The sequence below is a fragment of the Gossypium hirsutum genome, chromosome A12 (genome assembly GCF_007990345.1).
Source record: "Gossypium hirsutum isolate 1008001.06 chromosome A12, Gossypium_hirsutum_v2.1, whole genome shotgun sequence".
Taxonomy (NCBI): domain Eukaryota; kingdom Viridiplantae; phylum Streptophyta; class Magnoliopsida; order Malvales; family Malvaceae; genus Gossypium; species Gossypium hirsutum.
In genome coordinates, this window is record NC_053435.1 from 96,435,975 (window position 1) to 96,448,956 (window position 12,982).

The window sequence follows — 12,982 nt, forward strand, 5'->3', positions numbered from 1 at the left end:
GTTTAAGATGATTAAGTATATTAATTAGGCTAATTATGTTTTTGGTAAATTTTGAAATAATAAATAAATCCCAAAAAAGAAAACTGTGTGATGAACCTGAACAGTGGGCTTGGGCCAAACTATGTGATAACATATTGGCTTGTCTCTTTGCATGGACAAACTGACACTGGCTAGCTAGAAGAAGAGATGGAAACAAGCGTAGCTATCTTGACTTACCCCACGGCGAGGGCTCAATTCTAATAATCTCAACACTGGCTAGAAATGAATCACTCTCAAGTCCCACCTACAGCATATGGAGAGGGTTATTCATACGTGGAAATACATACTTCATAGGACAACCAATATGCTCATCTAGGAGCTGTTATTTAGAGAAATTTTTAATCTGGTTTTTTAAATATAATGATGTGATTAAAATATGAAATTAATTAAGTAATCAAATTGCTTGATTTTTCTTTTTAATTTAGATGTTTAGATATTCTTTGAATTTAAATTGGGATTATTATAGTTAACTAAGCCATTGGTATAATGATAAACAACTTGGATAATTCAACTGAATTACAGTATTTGGCATGGAAAAGTTTGCAGAGAAAGTGCAAAATTACATGCTTTCATGATGCAAAATGTATAGTTACAGAATTTCAGGATGAATACGACCAAAAGAAAAACTTTCAAGATATATTCATAATCAGTAATAAATGAATCCAGCATTTGTACATATATAGGTGAAATGAGAATGGAACTGTGATATTTGCTAAAGTGTGTTGGTGCCCAATTGAATGAATCCATGTTGCAAGACAATGGGCAGGGAGGCATGTTATTGCTGAAAAGAAAGGAATCGTCGATACGAAAGAATATACTAAAGTAATTTGTAAAGCAACTTTTTGGGCAGTGGTTTTAATAAACGGAAAAGTAGGGGGGCCCGCATCAGTGAGTGAGTGAGTCACCTCACCTGAAACCTAAATCAACCTGGTGGGGACCAGCCAGGCAGGGCAATCATCGTTGAGTGCTGCTAAACGAGAGAAGAGAGACCTAAGAAAATAAACTGCTCGGAATGACCGTAGAGAGCGCCACGTGGGAGGGTGTGGTTGGCATCACTTGCGGTAAAACTGTTGGCTCCACACTTATTTAACAGAAATATTGGTACTTGTTTCCCAAACCTTCAATTATGGTTTATAAGATGAGTGTTGTAATCCGTAGCTGACCCCCCCTCTCTCTCTCTCTCTTTCTCTCTCTCGTACAGTAACATTTCTTTCCCTCATATCATCATATTTTATAAAAACATAGTAATTTTCCTTCAGTTTGGTGAGGCAACTTAGCTATGACGGACACCATGGACGATATAGCGGAGGAAATCTCTTTCCAGAGCTTTGAGGACGACTTCAAGTTGCTAGGAAATCTTCTCAACGATGTGTTGCAGAGAGAAGTTGGCGCCCAATTCATGGCCAAGATCGAGAGGATTCGACTCCTCGCTCTGGTCACTCTCTTCTCCTTTCATTATTTACTGTTTTCTTTTTTGCTTTTTTGTAAAGTAGACACACACGGTGAGTACCTTCAAAATGGAGGAAATCAAAATACTGTTACTTTCTTTATTTGTATGGCTTGCTTGCTTGCTTTTTATTTATATTTCCTTGTACTATTCTTTGAATTCTCATTTCCACTCTGCTTTCTTATTTACTATTTTCTGCTTCTCCCCTTCTGATGCCTCTCTTTGGTTCCTTAAAACGCGGAGGAAAAACAAACTTTTTGATTCTGTTTGGTTGCTAAGAATTATATTAGATGGAGAAGTGGAAAATGAAGCGAAATTCCAAATCGTCTCTTGTACTTTTACGATGCTATTTAAATTCCACATCGTCTGTTGTATTTTTATGATACTTTTTCTTTATTTTGTTTTTGAAAAACAAATTATTTCCGAACCAAGGCTAGATTCTCTTATCTTTGTGTGTATTTGCAAATGCATGCTAGAATTCAGCTTTACTCAATCTTGCCTACATTTTCTCACAAAGCAAACAGAGAAGAGTTTCTTTTGAGAATGATTTTTCCCTTTGTTTTAAAAAATGTTGTAGAGTGCTTCCAATATGCGATTGTCCGGGATAGAGAATATGGCAGCGTTGCTGGAGAAGCAGCTAGCATCTGAGATTTCCGAGATGACATTAGAGGAAGCTTTGAAATTGGCTCGTGCTTTCAGCCATTATCTCACTTTGATGGGAATTGCTGAGACCTATCACAGGTAGTTGGATTTAGTTTATCAGCTGTTCAATTTCATGAGGTCAAATTTCACTTTTCAATTTATAGGGAATAACGCATGTACAGTTATAGATCCTACGTTGCAATTAGATTTTTTTTGAAAGAACAATTAGATTATCTTAAAATTTCCTATCAAGTGTTTTTTTCCAGTGATTCCGAGTGCTGCATTTCTTTTTGTTAGTTTATGTTTCTATTATCTCTACCTACTTAATAAAATGAAGGGTTTGTTGTCAGTTTTCATTTTTCGTGGCTTTATCTTAACAGAAAAACATTTTGGAATCACTGTTGTTTTGGTTATTGATTAGGTATTGCCTTTCTCTCTCTCTTTTTTTTTTTTTTTTTTTTATGAATGGTGGGTAAACTATACAGGAAATATGCCATGCTAACGTTTAAGTGTCTACTTTCGAGAGCATTCATTACATTTTGGATTTCCTAATAAAAATTAAGAAAATGCAGAACAATTCGGAGTCATACAATAAGTCTCCTGCTAAAAATTATTATTATTACTATTTTCTGTTGTTCTTTGTGCAAAACAACTTTTACGATTTGCTTTTATTTAATCAAGAACTCAAAAAATTCAAGTAATTATTTTGTGCAGGGTTCGTAAGGGGCGAAGTGTTACACATTTATCAAAGTCTTGTGATGACATTTTCAGTCAGTTGATTCAGGGTGGCGTTACCCCGAATGACCTTTATGACACTGTTTGCAAGCAGGTATATTTCTTATATTGCTTTTAGATTTAGTTTTCTTCAGTGCCTTGTTCAGTAAAATGTGCCTAATACCAAAAAGAAAACTAAAAAATAGCAAAGAATATCAAGTATTAGAAACTCCAACTTCTCATTGTGTTTCTGAAAAGTACTCTGAAACTGTCGTCAGAGAAGCCAAACAAATGTGAGATTCTATTGCAGTCTCAGCTAATGGAGAGGAACATAATTGCAACATTTATTTTAGTCATGCCAACATTTTGTTCAATTCTTTATTTTGTGATCAAATTAAATGTAAAATCCTTTTTCTGCAGGAGGTTGAGATTGTTCTTACTGCTCATCCCACACAAATTAACCGCCGTACCTTACAATACAAGCATATAAGAATTGCTGTAAGTTAAGGGCTGTGCTGACAATTATTAACTTGAGTCTTGAGGCTATTTTCTGAAAGTCAACCCGTTTTTCCTTGCAGCATCTGTTAGAATACAATGACCGACCTGATCTTGGTCATGAAGATCGAGAAATGCTAATTGAAGATCTGGTATTGTTCCCGAATGCAATGTTTCCTGACCACTCCTGGAAAATAAAGGGAAAAAGGGGGTGGGGGGCATGGTTTGTCTACTATTGTGATCATGGGAAAAAATGTCTTCCGTTTCTTGGTTTTATAAGAGTTCCTTTTGACTTTGTAGGTGAGAGAGATAACATCAATATGGCAGACAGATGAACTTAGACGCCACAAACCTACTCCTGTGGACGAGGCCAGGGCTGGTATATCACTTTAGAGTTTAGACATATTAGAAATTGCATGCATTTTATCTTATAAATGCTTCTATATGACTAATATTATTTTTTATCAGGTCTGAACATAGTGGAGCAATCCCTTTGGAAAGCCGTACCTCATTATTTACGTCGTGTTAGCACTGCCCTTAAGAAAGTGGGATATCAACTTCTATTTTGAAACTACTAGGCTCTTTGAATGGATGCACAATATTTATAGGCTCGCGCAGTCTTTTTTTTTTTTTTAAAATTTGCCATTCCTTTTCAGCATACAGGAAAGCCGCTTCCACTAACATGTACCCCCATAAAGTTTGGCTCCTGGATGGGGGGTGATAGAGATGGAAATCCTAATGTCACAGCAAAGGTGAGGCTCCTTGCATCCCTCTACTTTCTGCTCTTTGATGACTGCTTTTAAACTGGAATACCCTGAAAATTGAACGACTGGTTCATTTTGGAAATGTTGTTTTGGAAATTCTAGATTGATTCTTGTTATTTTTCTTGAGACTCCTTGTCCCTTTTTCCACATGTCTATGTTACAACTAGTAATAACTAGCATTCTGTGCTAGTCCCTATCGTATAATTTCATGCAAAAAAGGCATTTTTCCTACAGTTTTACCAAGTGCCTAATGCCTTCATTGTTTTTCTTCTCCTTGTTTCAGGTAACAAGGGATGTCTCACTTTTATCTAGGTGGATGGCCATTGATCTTTACATCCGGGAAATTGATAGCCTTAGATTTGAACTATCCATGAACCGATGCAATGATAGGCTATCCAGATTGGCTCAGGAAATTCTAGAGAAAGGTTGGGGCTGCTTGACATGTTTATGCTCTTTTCAATCTTAAACACCTATCCTAGAAATTTTTATTAGTTAGTTTACCTGTTTGACACCATCTTATGCTTAATTGAGGACACCCTAATCCTGTATTCTTCGGGGGGGCTAACGTCAGACCATGTTGATGAGCATAAATCTGGTTGGCCTTGATAGCCAAGAATGTTATTTGGGCATATGATTTTGAAGAATATTTTTCCAAATCATCGAAAGAAACCTACACTGAAACAAGTGATCTTAGATTTCATGATAGTGTGTTTTATACTACATCAAAACCTGCGCAAGATGGATCGCGAATTATATCTGATGCCTTACATCCAAGTCTTCCATATTAGATTTTGTGTTATAATCTGTTTTAATCCTCTTTATCTCAGTTATATCACAGCTTCTGAAATCTGAACAGTAGGTTTACTTCATCTTCAGAAACCTTATCAGAGAACCTACGTGAGAGTCGGAACCAACCTTTAAGCCGAAGTCAACTCAAGCTTCATGGCCAACAAGTTCCGTCCCTTCCTACCCAACTTCCTGATAGGGCAGGTTTACCTGCCTGCACTGGTATGTGCGCGCAGACACTCAAACACTCATAGCAAAATGTTTTTTCATGGTTTGCTTATTTGTGCATACACTTAAAGAGCTTTTGGTCTCAAGAATATAAGGTATTGAACAGTTGATTGTAATGATAATCTGCAAAATAGAAAGTTTAATTTTTCTTGTAAAATCTTTTATGCTATATCTTCGCCCGGACAATCCTTTCGCAGCTGTGATGTCTATGCATATATATATTTTTTCTTTTCTTGGTAATGGAATTAATCTTGTCTTTAATTTCTAAGTGATACTGTTTCATTAGATGATTTCATATGATTTGTTTATTCATGCAGATTACACCGATGGTGGATCTCAATATCCAAAACTAGAACTCCCAGGGACTGATTACATGCCGTTGGCTCGTGAGGTTAATTTATTCTCTTGTAGTTTTGGCTGTTCAACAGGTTCTTCCTTCATACCGTCAGCATTATAGCTAACATTTAGTTTAAATGTCTACTTTAGGATGGTCGGGAAAATTCATCTAAGGATTTAAGTCCCAATATACCCAAATTATCCGCAAATGGGAGTTCTGCTAACTCCAATGGATCATCAGCTGCTGTCACATCACGGGGTTCTTTTTCCTCTGGTCAGCTTCTAGCTCAGAGAAAACTATTTGCAGAATCTACGATTGGAAGGTCCAGCTTCCATAAGCTTCTTGAGCCAAGTTCAGCTCTACGTCCTGGAATTGCTCCTTATCGAATTGTTCTTGGAGATATCAAGGAAAAGGTATTGTTTCTCTATTAGTTAAAATATGTAAAAGCTCGTATAAAAGCTTGTTTTTGGATATAAACTAGGTTTCTTTGTGGCTTGCTGAAAGAGAATATGTACCTTTTCTGTTTTAGAAATGTCGATATGGTTTGTATAGGGGAGATAAAGAATTTTAATTTTATCTAACTCATGGTCTTGCTTTTAGAATTGAGCTAACGAATTAAAAAAAAAAAAGGATGGATAACTAATGATATTACCTATTCTATGTATATAGTAAATGGTTCAATATAAAATTTAAAATTCCTTGAACATATAAAATGTTTTTAAATGTGTCAATTTTAGTTTTAAGGAAATGTGAAATCTTATATAAATTCATTTGGTAACAAGTGTTGGTGATTATGACTAAATGATTTACAAATAATTCTAAAATTTTGGACTTTTATATTAATTAACCTATCATAGGGTTACATCTGTCATGTGAATTTGTAATTGTAACATTCCTTTTGCCAGGTATGTAGATTAGGCTGAGAAATTTGGTTCTTTTGCGAAAGTGATAGATGAAAAATCTTATATGCTAGGTCTATTGCAGAAATAGCTTAAGAATATAAAGCAATTGTGAAAAATCTTATATGTTAGGTCTATCACAGAAATAGCTCAAGAATATAAAGCAATTCAAGTGAGCTAGGTTTCATTTGAGAATGATTTTGAACAAAAAGGAAAGGCATTTTCAAAATTTTACTTTAAATCTAGTTCATTTCTAGTTGTTGGGACAATTTCCTCAAGCGGCACGGTCAAGGAAAAACTTATCTAAAATTTCAAGATTATTTTGGGTATGGAACTAAAAAAATTATCATTCAGTGTCATGCTTATTCTGCTTTGCTAAATTTGCATGCAGAACTTGTGAAATTTTGTTAGCAATAAGTTGTAGTTATTGATCCGTAGGGTATTGAATTTAATTTTTTCAGTCAATCTGTTTTTGATATATCCAGTAAGATGTGTATTTGTGTTTTGATGACCTATAATTTCAGCTCATGAAAACTCGAAGACGGCTGGAACTTCTTCTGGAGGATCTTCCCTGTGAATATGATCCCTGGGATTACTATGAGACGAAAGATCAATTTCTGGAACCACTGCTTCTATGTTATGAGTCTCTGGTAATAACTCACACTCCAATGTCCTGTTGGAGAATGAATGTTCTTGCTGCCGTTAATATGGTGTTTTAACTGTAATCTGCAGCAATCATGCGGGGCAGGGATTCTAGCTGATGGTCGGCTTGCTGACCTGATTCGGAGAGTTTCAACATTTGGGATGGTGTTAATGAAGCTTGATTTGCGTCAGGTACACTTTATTCAGTTATATTCTGGTACTTGCTCGTGTTTTGTGTTTTAGCTAAAGTTTTGTTAATGTACAGGAATCTGGCAGGCATGCTGAAACACTTGATGCAATTACCAAATATTTGGATATGGGTACTTATAGTGAGTGGGATGAAGAAAAGAAACTTGAATTTTTGACAAAAGAGCTAAAGGGGAAGCGGCCACTAGTTCCTCCTACTATAGAGGTAAAGCTATTCCAAAAGTATATTGGAGTGAATAGGGGCTTGCAAGGAATTTTCAATAATGAGGCTGATGTGTGCATGAATTGCACACAAACATACATTGCATGACAACTCTTATAGCATAAACTCTGTTCCTTTATTTATTATTGTGTTTACGTTTCTCTATGTTAATGAATACTGATGCTAGACTGAAACCCTTAGATTCTTCCAAATAAGGTGCTCTTAGGTTTAAAGCCTCTAAACTGGAAATGACCCAAGCCTCACTGTTACTCAATAGCTGAGGAAACCAGAAACCAGAAACCAGCATGATTCAACTTGAAACGCAATATGTCAAGGGAAATAACCTGATTGTTGAAACAGTCAAAACACAAAAGTAATCGATAGATATAATAACTAATTAAAGAGAACTTGAAACACTGTAGAACCTGAACTCAGTTCGATTTCCTTGATTTGTAATCGTTAGATATAATAACTAATTAAAGAGAACTCGAAGATGCCTAAATTCAGAAGTCCTTAAACGTTGAAATCAGAATATATTACAATAATGCCTCCAAATCAAAAGTAGGTGGTTTCAAGGTTTTGATTGTCAAGGTCATAAGGTGGCATAGCAAGACATGGGTCTTTGATTCTCATTTGTTACAAAAGTCAGACTCTCATGATAATATTTGCTCATCGCCACATCAGAATAGTAAAATGGAATTGAGATCTGGATAGAGCATAATGACTTTGAGGTTCCCCATGCAGTGAGTCTTTGCAACTGGATGGGTCTTTGATTCTCATTTTTCTTGGGAACACAATATGTCAAGGGAATCCAAGATGTCTGCCACATTTCCATGAATTCTCCTAATATCTTGAGCCAATTATAGCCTTTATTTTCCCTTTTTGTTTGCCGGGAGTCCTACTGGAGTTCAAGTTGCTATGATTCATGGCTATGTAGTGTTCCTAGGAAGCTGAAATGTCCGCATTGATTTGTCCATTCGGTTATAAAACATTGTAAGTTGGCCCTCTTTAAGGCGCTGGGATATTCTTTATTATATCTAAATAAAAAATTTGAAAGTCACATGTAATTGTTGCGACATTTTCCTTGGCAATATGATTTCAAGACACGTGGTTAATTTTCAAATTGACAGGAAATGATGCCAAAGGGACACATGGCCAAGCAAACTTGAATTGTTATAGTTCCTTAGAAAACAGTCGATTCTTTCATCCTCAAACTAAAAAGAGGTTGTGGGTGCCTGAGAGGTAGGGCAGTCATTATAAACCTTAATTGATAAAAAAATGAAGGTAGAAACGGATGAGTACTTCATGCTGCCTAGCAAGTAAGGTAGTCCTTATACACCTTAACTGATGAGAATGTGAAGGTAGAACACTGATGAGTAATTATTGCAATTTTCACGTACCACCTCTCGTTAATGTCTTCATGGTTTGCATGAGCTGGTTCACGGGTGATGTCAGAGCATACACAAAATGTGCCTTAAAGCACAGCATGGTCATACTGTGGGACTATAGGCATATAATCTCTAGGCATCAAGGATTTCTTTGAGTTCAAATTTCCTCTCATTTTCTTCCTTTTTTTTGTGGCTCTTATTCAGATTTAGCAAAAAGGTCCATTCTCTTTCTAACATCTAGGACGGTAAAAAATTACCTAAATAGCTCTTGTGTGATAGAGATCCATTGCTAGATAGCTGAGAACTTCAGGCCTATTTGTTTGTTGTGTTAGCCTCTAGGGAAAATCACTCTCTACTAATAATTTGTGGATTCATAATATATAGAGAATTTTGGATGAATTCCTACTCTTTATTCTTAGCGACTTCTTTATAAGATAGATAAAAATGAAAAAGAAAAAAGAAGAAAAAACTGATATTTAATATCAAGCACAAAAAGCATATTCATCGATTAAACCATGGGTGGAGTGGCAAAGGACTTGATATAAATTCTTTAGTTTACACTAATCCCTAGTTTGATCGTTGGAGAACCCCTACCCCTTCCCTTTATAAAAAAAAAGAAGTAAAAAAAACCAGCAGCAGCATATTCATATGTGCAGGATGAAAAAGGCTTAATTAGAATGAACCTGAATAGAGATATAAAGAATATCCCTTGGAGTTGACGTTACTAATCATTTCATTGTTGCCATCTCCTCACTTCTAGACTGCTTTTGTTTTGGACTAAATCGTATTACATGTGGAGTGGGGTGGGGGATCCCCTGAATTGTACATAGGTCTAGGTGCTTTGGCCCTCGGATTTGCTATTGTAGTTGTCATTATTTGAGTTTAGAAAATGGTGCCTTCTTTGGTGCAATATTCAAAGTCTTTCCTTTATTTTCAATTTTCCTTTATTGATTTAGTTAACAAATAGCTGTTATCTCCACTGGATTTGTTTCAGGTTGCTCCTGATGTTAAAGAAGTCCTAGATACCTTTTTTGTAGCTGCTGAGCTAGGAAGTGAGTCTCTTGGAGCATATGTGATTTCTATGGCATCCAACGTATGATTTGCTAAAACCATATTATGTTTACACTTGTTTATACCTCTGCAGTACATAAAAGAAAACTTTTTTCCCCTTTTCTGTTAATTTATCTTTAGCTTTTACAATATTCATATATGGGATAAATAGAAAGAATGCTATCCGTTCTTGCTGATTTGCAGGCAAGTGATGTCCTTGCTGTGGAGCTCTTGCAGAAAGATGCTCGACTCGCCGTTAGTGGGGAATTAGGGAAACCTTGTCCTGGTGGAATGTAAGTTTGCACCTCAGCTAGTTTATATTCATATGCTCTTAGATACATTAAATGCTCTTAAACACACGGTTTTTGTTCATCTGGATCTCTAACTGTGATTTATCCTGGGATTTTTAGTTCTTTTATCTTAATTTGGTTCTGGTTTTCTGCATCCACTTCCTTTAAATTGATATTAATCGCGGGTCCTTATAATGTGCTTATTCATAGTTCTGGGCTACTCTATGGACATGGATGATCTTGTATGCACTTGTAGAAGAGTGGCAGAAATTACTAATTATCCATTTTTCATGGTTAACTTGTTAACAGGAGTGAATTAGTTAGTATTCCAGCTGGAGGTTTCTCAACATCATTTTTGTTGTTGATTGAGAAGAGGGGTATGGGTTTGAGGTTGGGAACGGGAATAGGAATGGGAAGGGTTCCACCAATTGCCCACTATTTTTGTTGCACAAGATGAGTTTGAATTCAGTAAAAACTCAGAACCTATTATGTCACTATCTAATCTCTTGAAGATATTTACTGGGGCATGAATAATAGAACAACAATATAGATTACTGAAGGGAAGAGCTTTGGCACATGTTTAGTTATGGTTCAAATAATTCAGCATTACTATGGCACTGTTATACTTTGAAGACTTCTATACATATCTGTATCTTTTTGAGTAGGTTGCGTGTGGTTCCCCTGTTTGAAACCGTGAAAGACCTCAGAGGAGCAGGTTCAGTTATCAGAAAACTGTTATCAATTGATTGGTACCGGGAGCACATTGTAAAGAACCATAATGGGCATCAAGAAGTATGTTGATTTTTATGGCCATTTGCGGGTTCATTTTTGAAGTTCCATTAATCTCGTGTTTACGAAGTTAATTAAAACAGGTGATGGTCGGATATTCTGATTCTGGTAAAGATGCCGGACGCTTCACCGCCGCTTGGGAGCTTTACAAAGCACAAGGGGATGTTGTTGCTGCATGCAATGAGTTTGGAATCAAAGTTACTCTTTTCCATGGTCGAGGAGGGAGTATTGGTCGTGGTGGTGGCCCAACTTACCTCGCCATTCAGTCCCAACCACCTGGTTCTGTAATGGTGCGTGCCGCTTAATTTTTATCTCAGAAATTTGGTATTATTATTCGATTATTTCCTCAATAATCCGTATTTGAGAGATCATTTTTTTCTCGGGTAATTGAAAGATAGATGAAATATCTTATTTGGTTGTCTGGTGTTGTAAGTTACCGTCACTTCAATTTACAGTTTGCTACTTTTTTTATAAATGTGGAAAATTCAATTGTTGTGTTCCATTTATTTGTTGTTGAAAGGCCGTTCTCAGCAAACTGATACGGTGTTGGATGCTTTGCTTTGAGGAATATTTAGTGTGGTGTCTGATTGATAATGGCATGTTGAATTGGCAGGGCACACTTCGGTCAACAGAGCAAGGGGAGATGGTGCAGGCAAAATTTGGTTTGCCACAGATTGCCACTAGACAGCTAGAAATATATACAACGGCAGTGCTGCTTGCAACTCTGCGGCCCCCTCAACCACCTCGAGAACAGAAATGGTGTAATCTGATGGAGGAGATCTCAAAAATCAGTTGCCAGAAATACCGAAGCACAGTTTACGAGAACCCGGAATTCCTGGCGTATTTCCAAGAGGCTACACCCCAGGCTGAATTGGGGTATCTTAACATAGGGAGCCGGCCGACAAGAAGAAAAGCAACGAAAGGAATAGGACATCTTAGAGCAATTCCATGGATATTTGCATGGACGCAGACCAGATTTGTACTACCAGCATGGCTTGGGGTAGGAGCAGGTTTAAAGGGGGTATGTGAGAAGGGACATACAGAAGACTTGAAAGCGATGTACAAAGAGTGGCCGTTTTTCCAGTCCACGGTGGACCTGATAGAGATGGTTCTAGGGAAGGCGGATATTCCAATAGCCAAGCATTACGATGAAGTGCTAGTGTCCGAGAGCAGGCGGGAACTTGGAGCGGAACTTAGGAGGGAACTGATGATGACAGAAAAGCATGTATTGGTAGTGAGTGGACATGAGAAATTGTCAGAGAACAACAAGAGCTTGAGAAGGCTGATAGAGAGCAGACTCTCATATCTGAATCCAATGAATATGTTGCAGGTGGAGGTTCTGAGGAGGCTTAGACGTGATGATGAAAACAACAAACTCAGAGATGCTTTGCTAATTACTATAAATGGAATCGCTGCGGGGATGAGGAACACCGGTTAATGTTAGATTAGAGGATCTTTCTCTCTCTCTTCTAGCTTCATATATATTTGTTGTCCTTAGCCCTACCATTTGGTAGCTGAATTAATAACTGTACTCGGGACATTGTGTTTTTTTTTTTTTTTGGGGGGGGGGGGGAGGGGAGGGGGATAAAAACTATAATGTCTATCGTGTGGAGTTTGGCGAATGCAATACTAGCAAGGGTGAAGTCTGTTTAAACTTTGATTTTCAGATTGAAATTTTAATCTCTATCAATCATGTGCTTTGTCTGTTGAACTTACTTAGCAAAGTAGAATTGCTATAAAATATGAATCCATTGCGTCAATTACTAGGAAGAGACTGATTGGTTCAATCAAATCAAATCAGAACCAAAATCAAGGAATCGAGGTTGTGCCGAGTAGAAGTGTCGGGCTTATTACCCAAATAGTAAACGATGATGATTGAATTGTATCGATATGGCAATGCAGTCTTATTATGCTACTTGCTGCGCGTGTTAGTTGCGTAATTTTATCTTTCTTTCTATTCTACTCCTTTAAATTCATGTTTTAATGTTTAATAGAGCACTTAAGAGAAAAATAAGTGAAAGGCGAGTGAAAATTAGTGTGTCGAAGTAAGCTGTAGGAGCCAC

At 36.8% G+C, this 12,982-nt stretch overlaps 1 protein-coding gene across 1 annotated transcript; it reads left to right on the plus strand.

The window, feature by feature from the left end:
- The first annotated feature begins 1,158 nt into the window (after positions 1 to 1,158).
- On the plus strand, positions 1,159 to 12,630 carry LOC107934792 (phosphoenolpyruvate carboxylase 4). Its single transcript, XM_016867297.2, has 20 exons — positions 1,159 to 1,474; positions 2,064 to 2,227; positions 2,843 to 2,957; positions 3,263 to 3,340; positions 3,421 to 3,489; positions 3,638 to 3,716; positions 3,806 to 3,882; positions 3,994 to 4,089; positions 4,385 to 4,526; positions 4,978 to 5,109; positions 5,433 to 5,506; positions 5,602 to 5,865; positions 6,876 to 7,001; positions 7,084 to 7,185; positions 7,259 to 7,405; positions 9,785 to 9,883; positions 10,045 to 10,133; positions 10,796 to 10,922; positions 11,003 to 11,209; positions 11,533 to 12,630. Exons 1-20 carry the CDS (start codon positions 1,319 to 1,321, stop codon positions 12,355 to 12,357), a joined length of 3,168 nt encoding a protein of 1,055 aa, XP_016722786.1. The 5' UTR covers positions 1,159 to 1,318; the 3' UTR covers positions 12,358 to 12,630.
- The last annotated feature ends 352 nt before the right edge of the window (positions 12,631 to 12,982 follow it).

What these genes read in the sequence shown, in the direction of transcription:
- LOC107934792 (XM_016867297.2), top strand. Translation starts at nt 1,319, where the DNA reads ATGACGGACACCATGGACGATATAGCGGAGGAAATCTCTTTCCAGAGC. An exon ending in AAATGCTAATTGAAGATCTG is followed by an intron (nt 3,490 to 3,637) that starts GTATTGTTCCCG and finishes TTGACTTTGTAG; the next exon opens with GTGAGAGAGATAACATCAAT. An exon ending in TTAGCACTGCCCTTAAGAAA is followed by an intron (nt 3,883 to 3,993) that starts GTGGGATATCAA and finishes ATTCCTTTTCAG; the next exon opens with CATACAGGAAAGCCGCTTCC.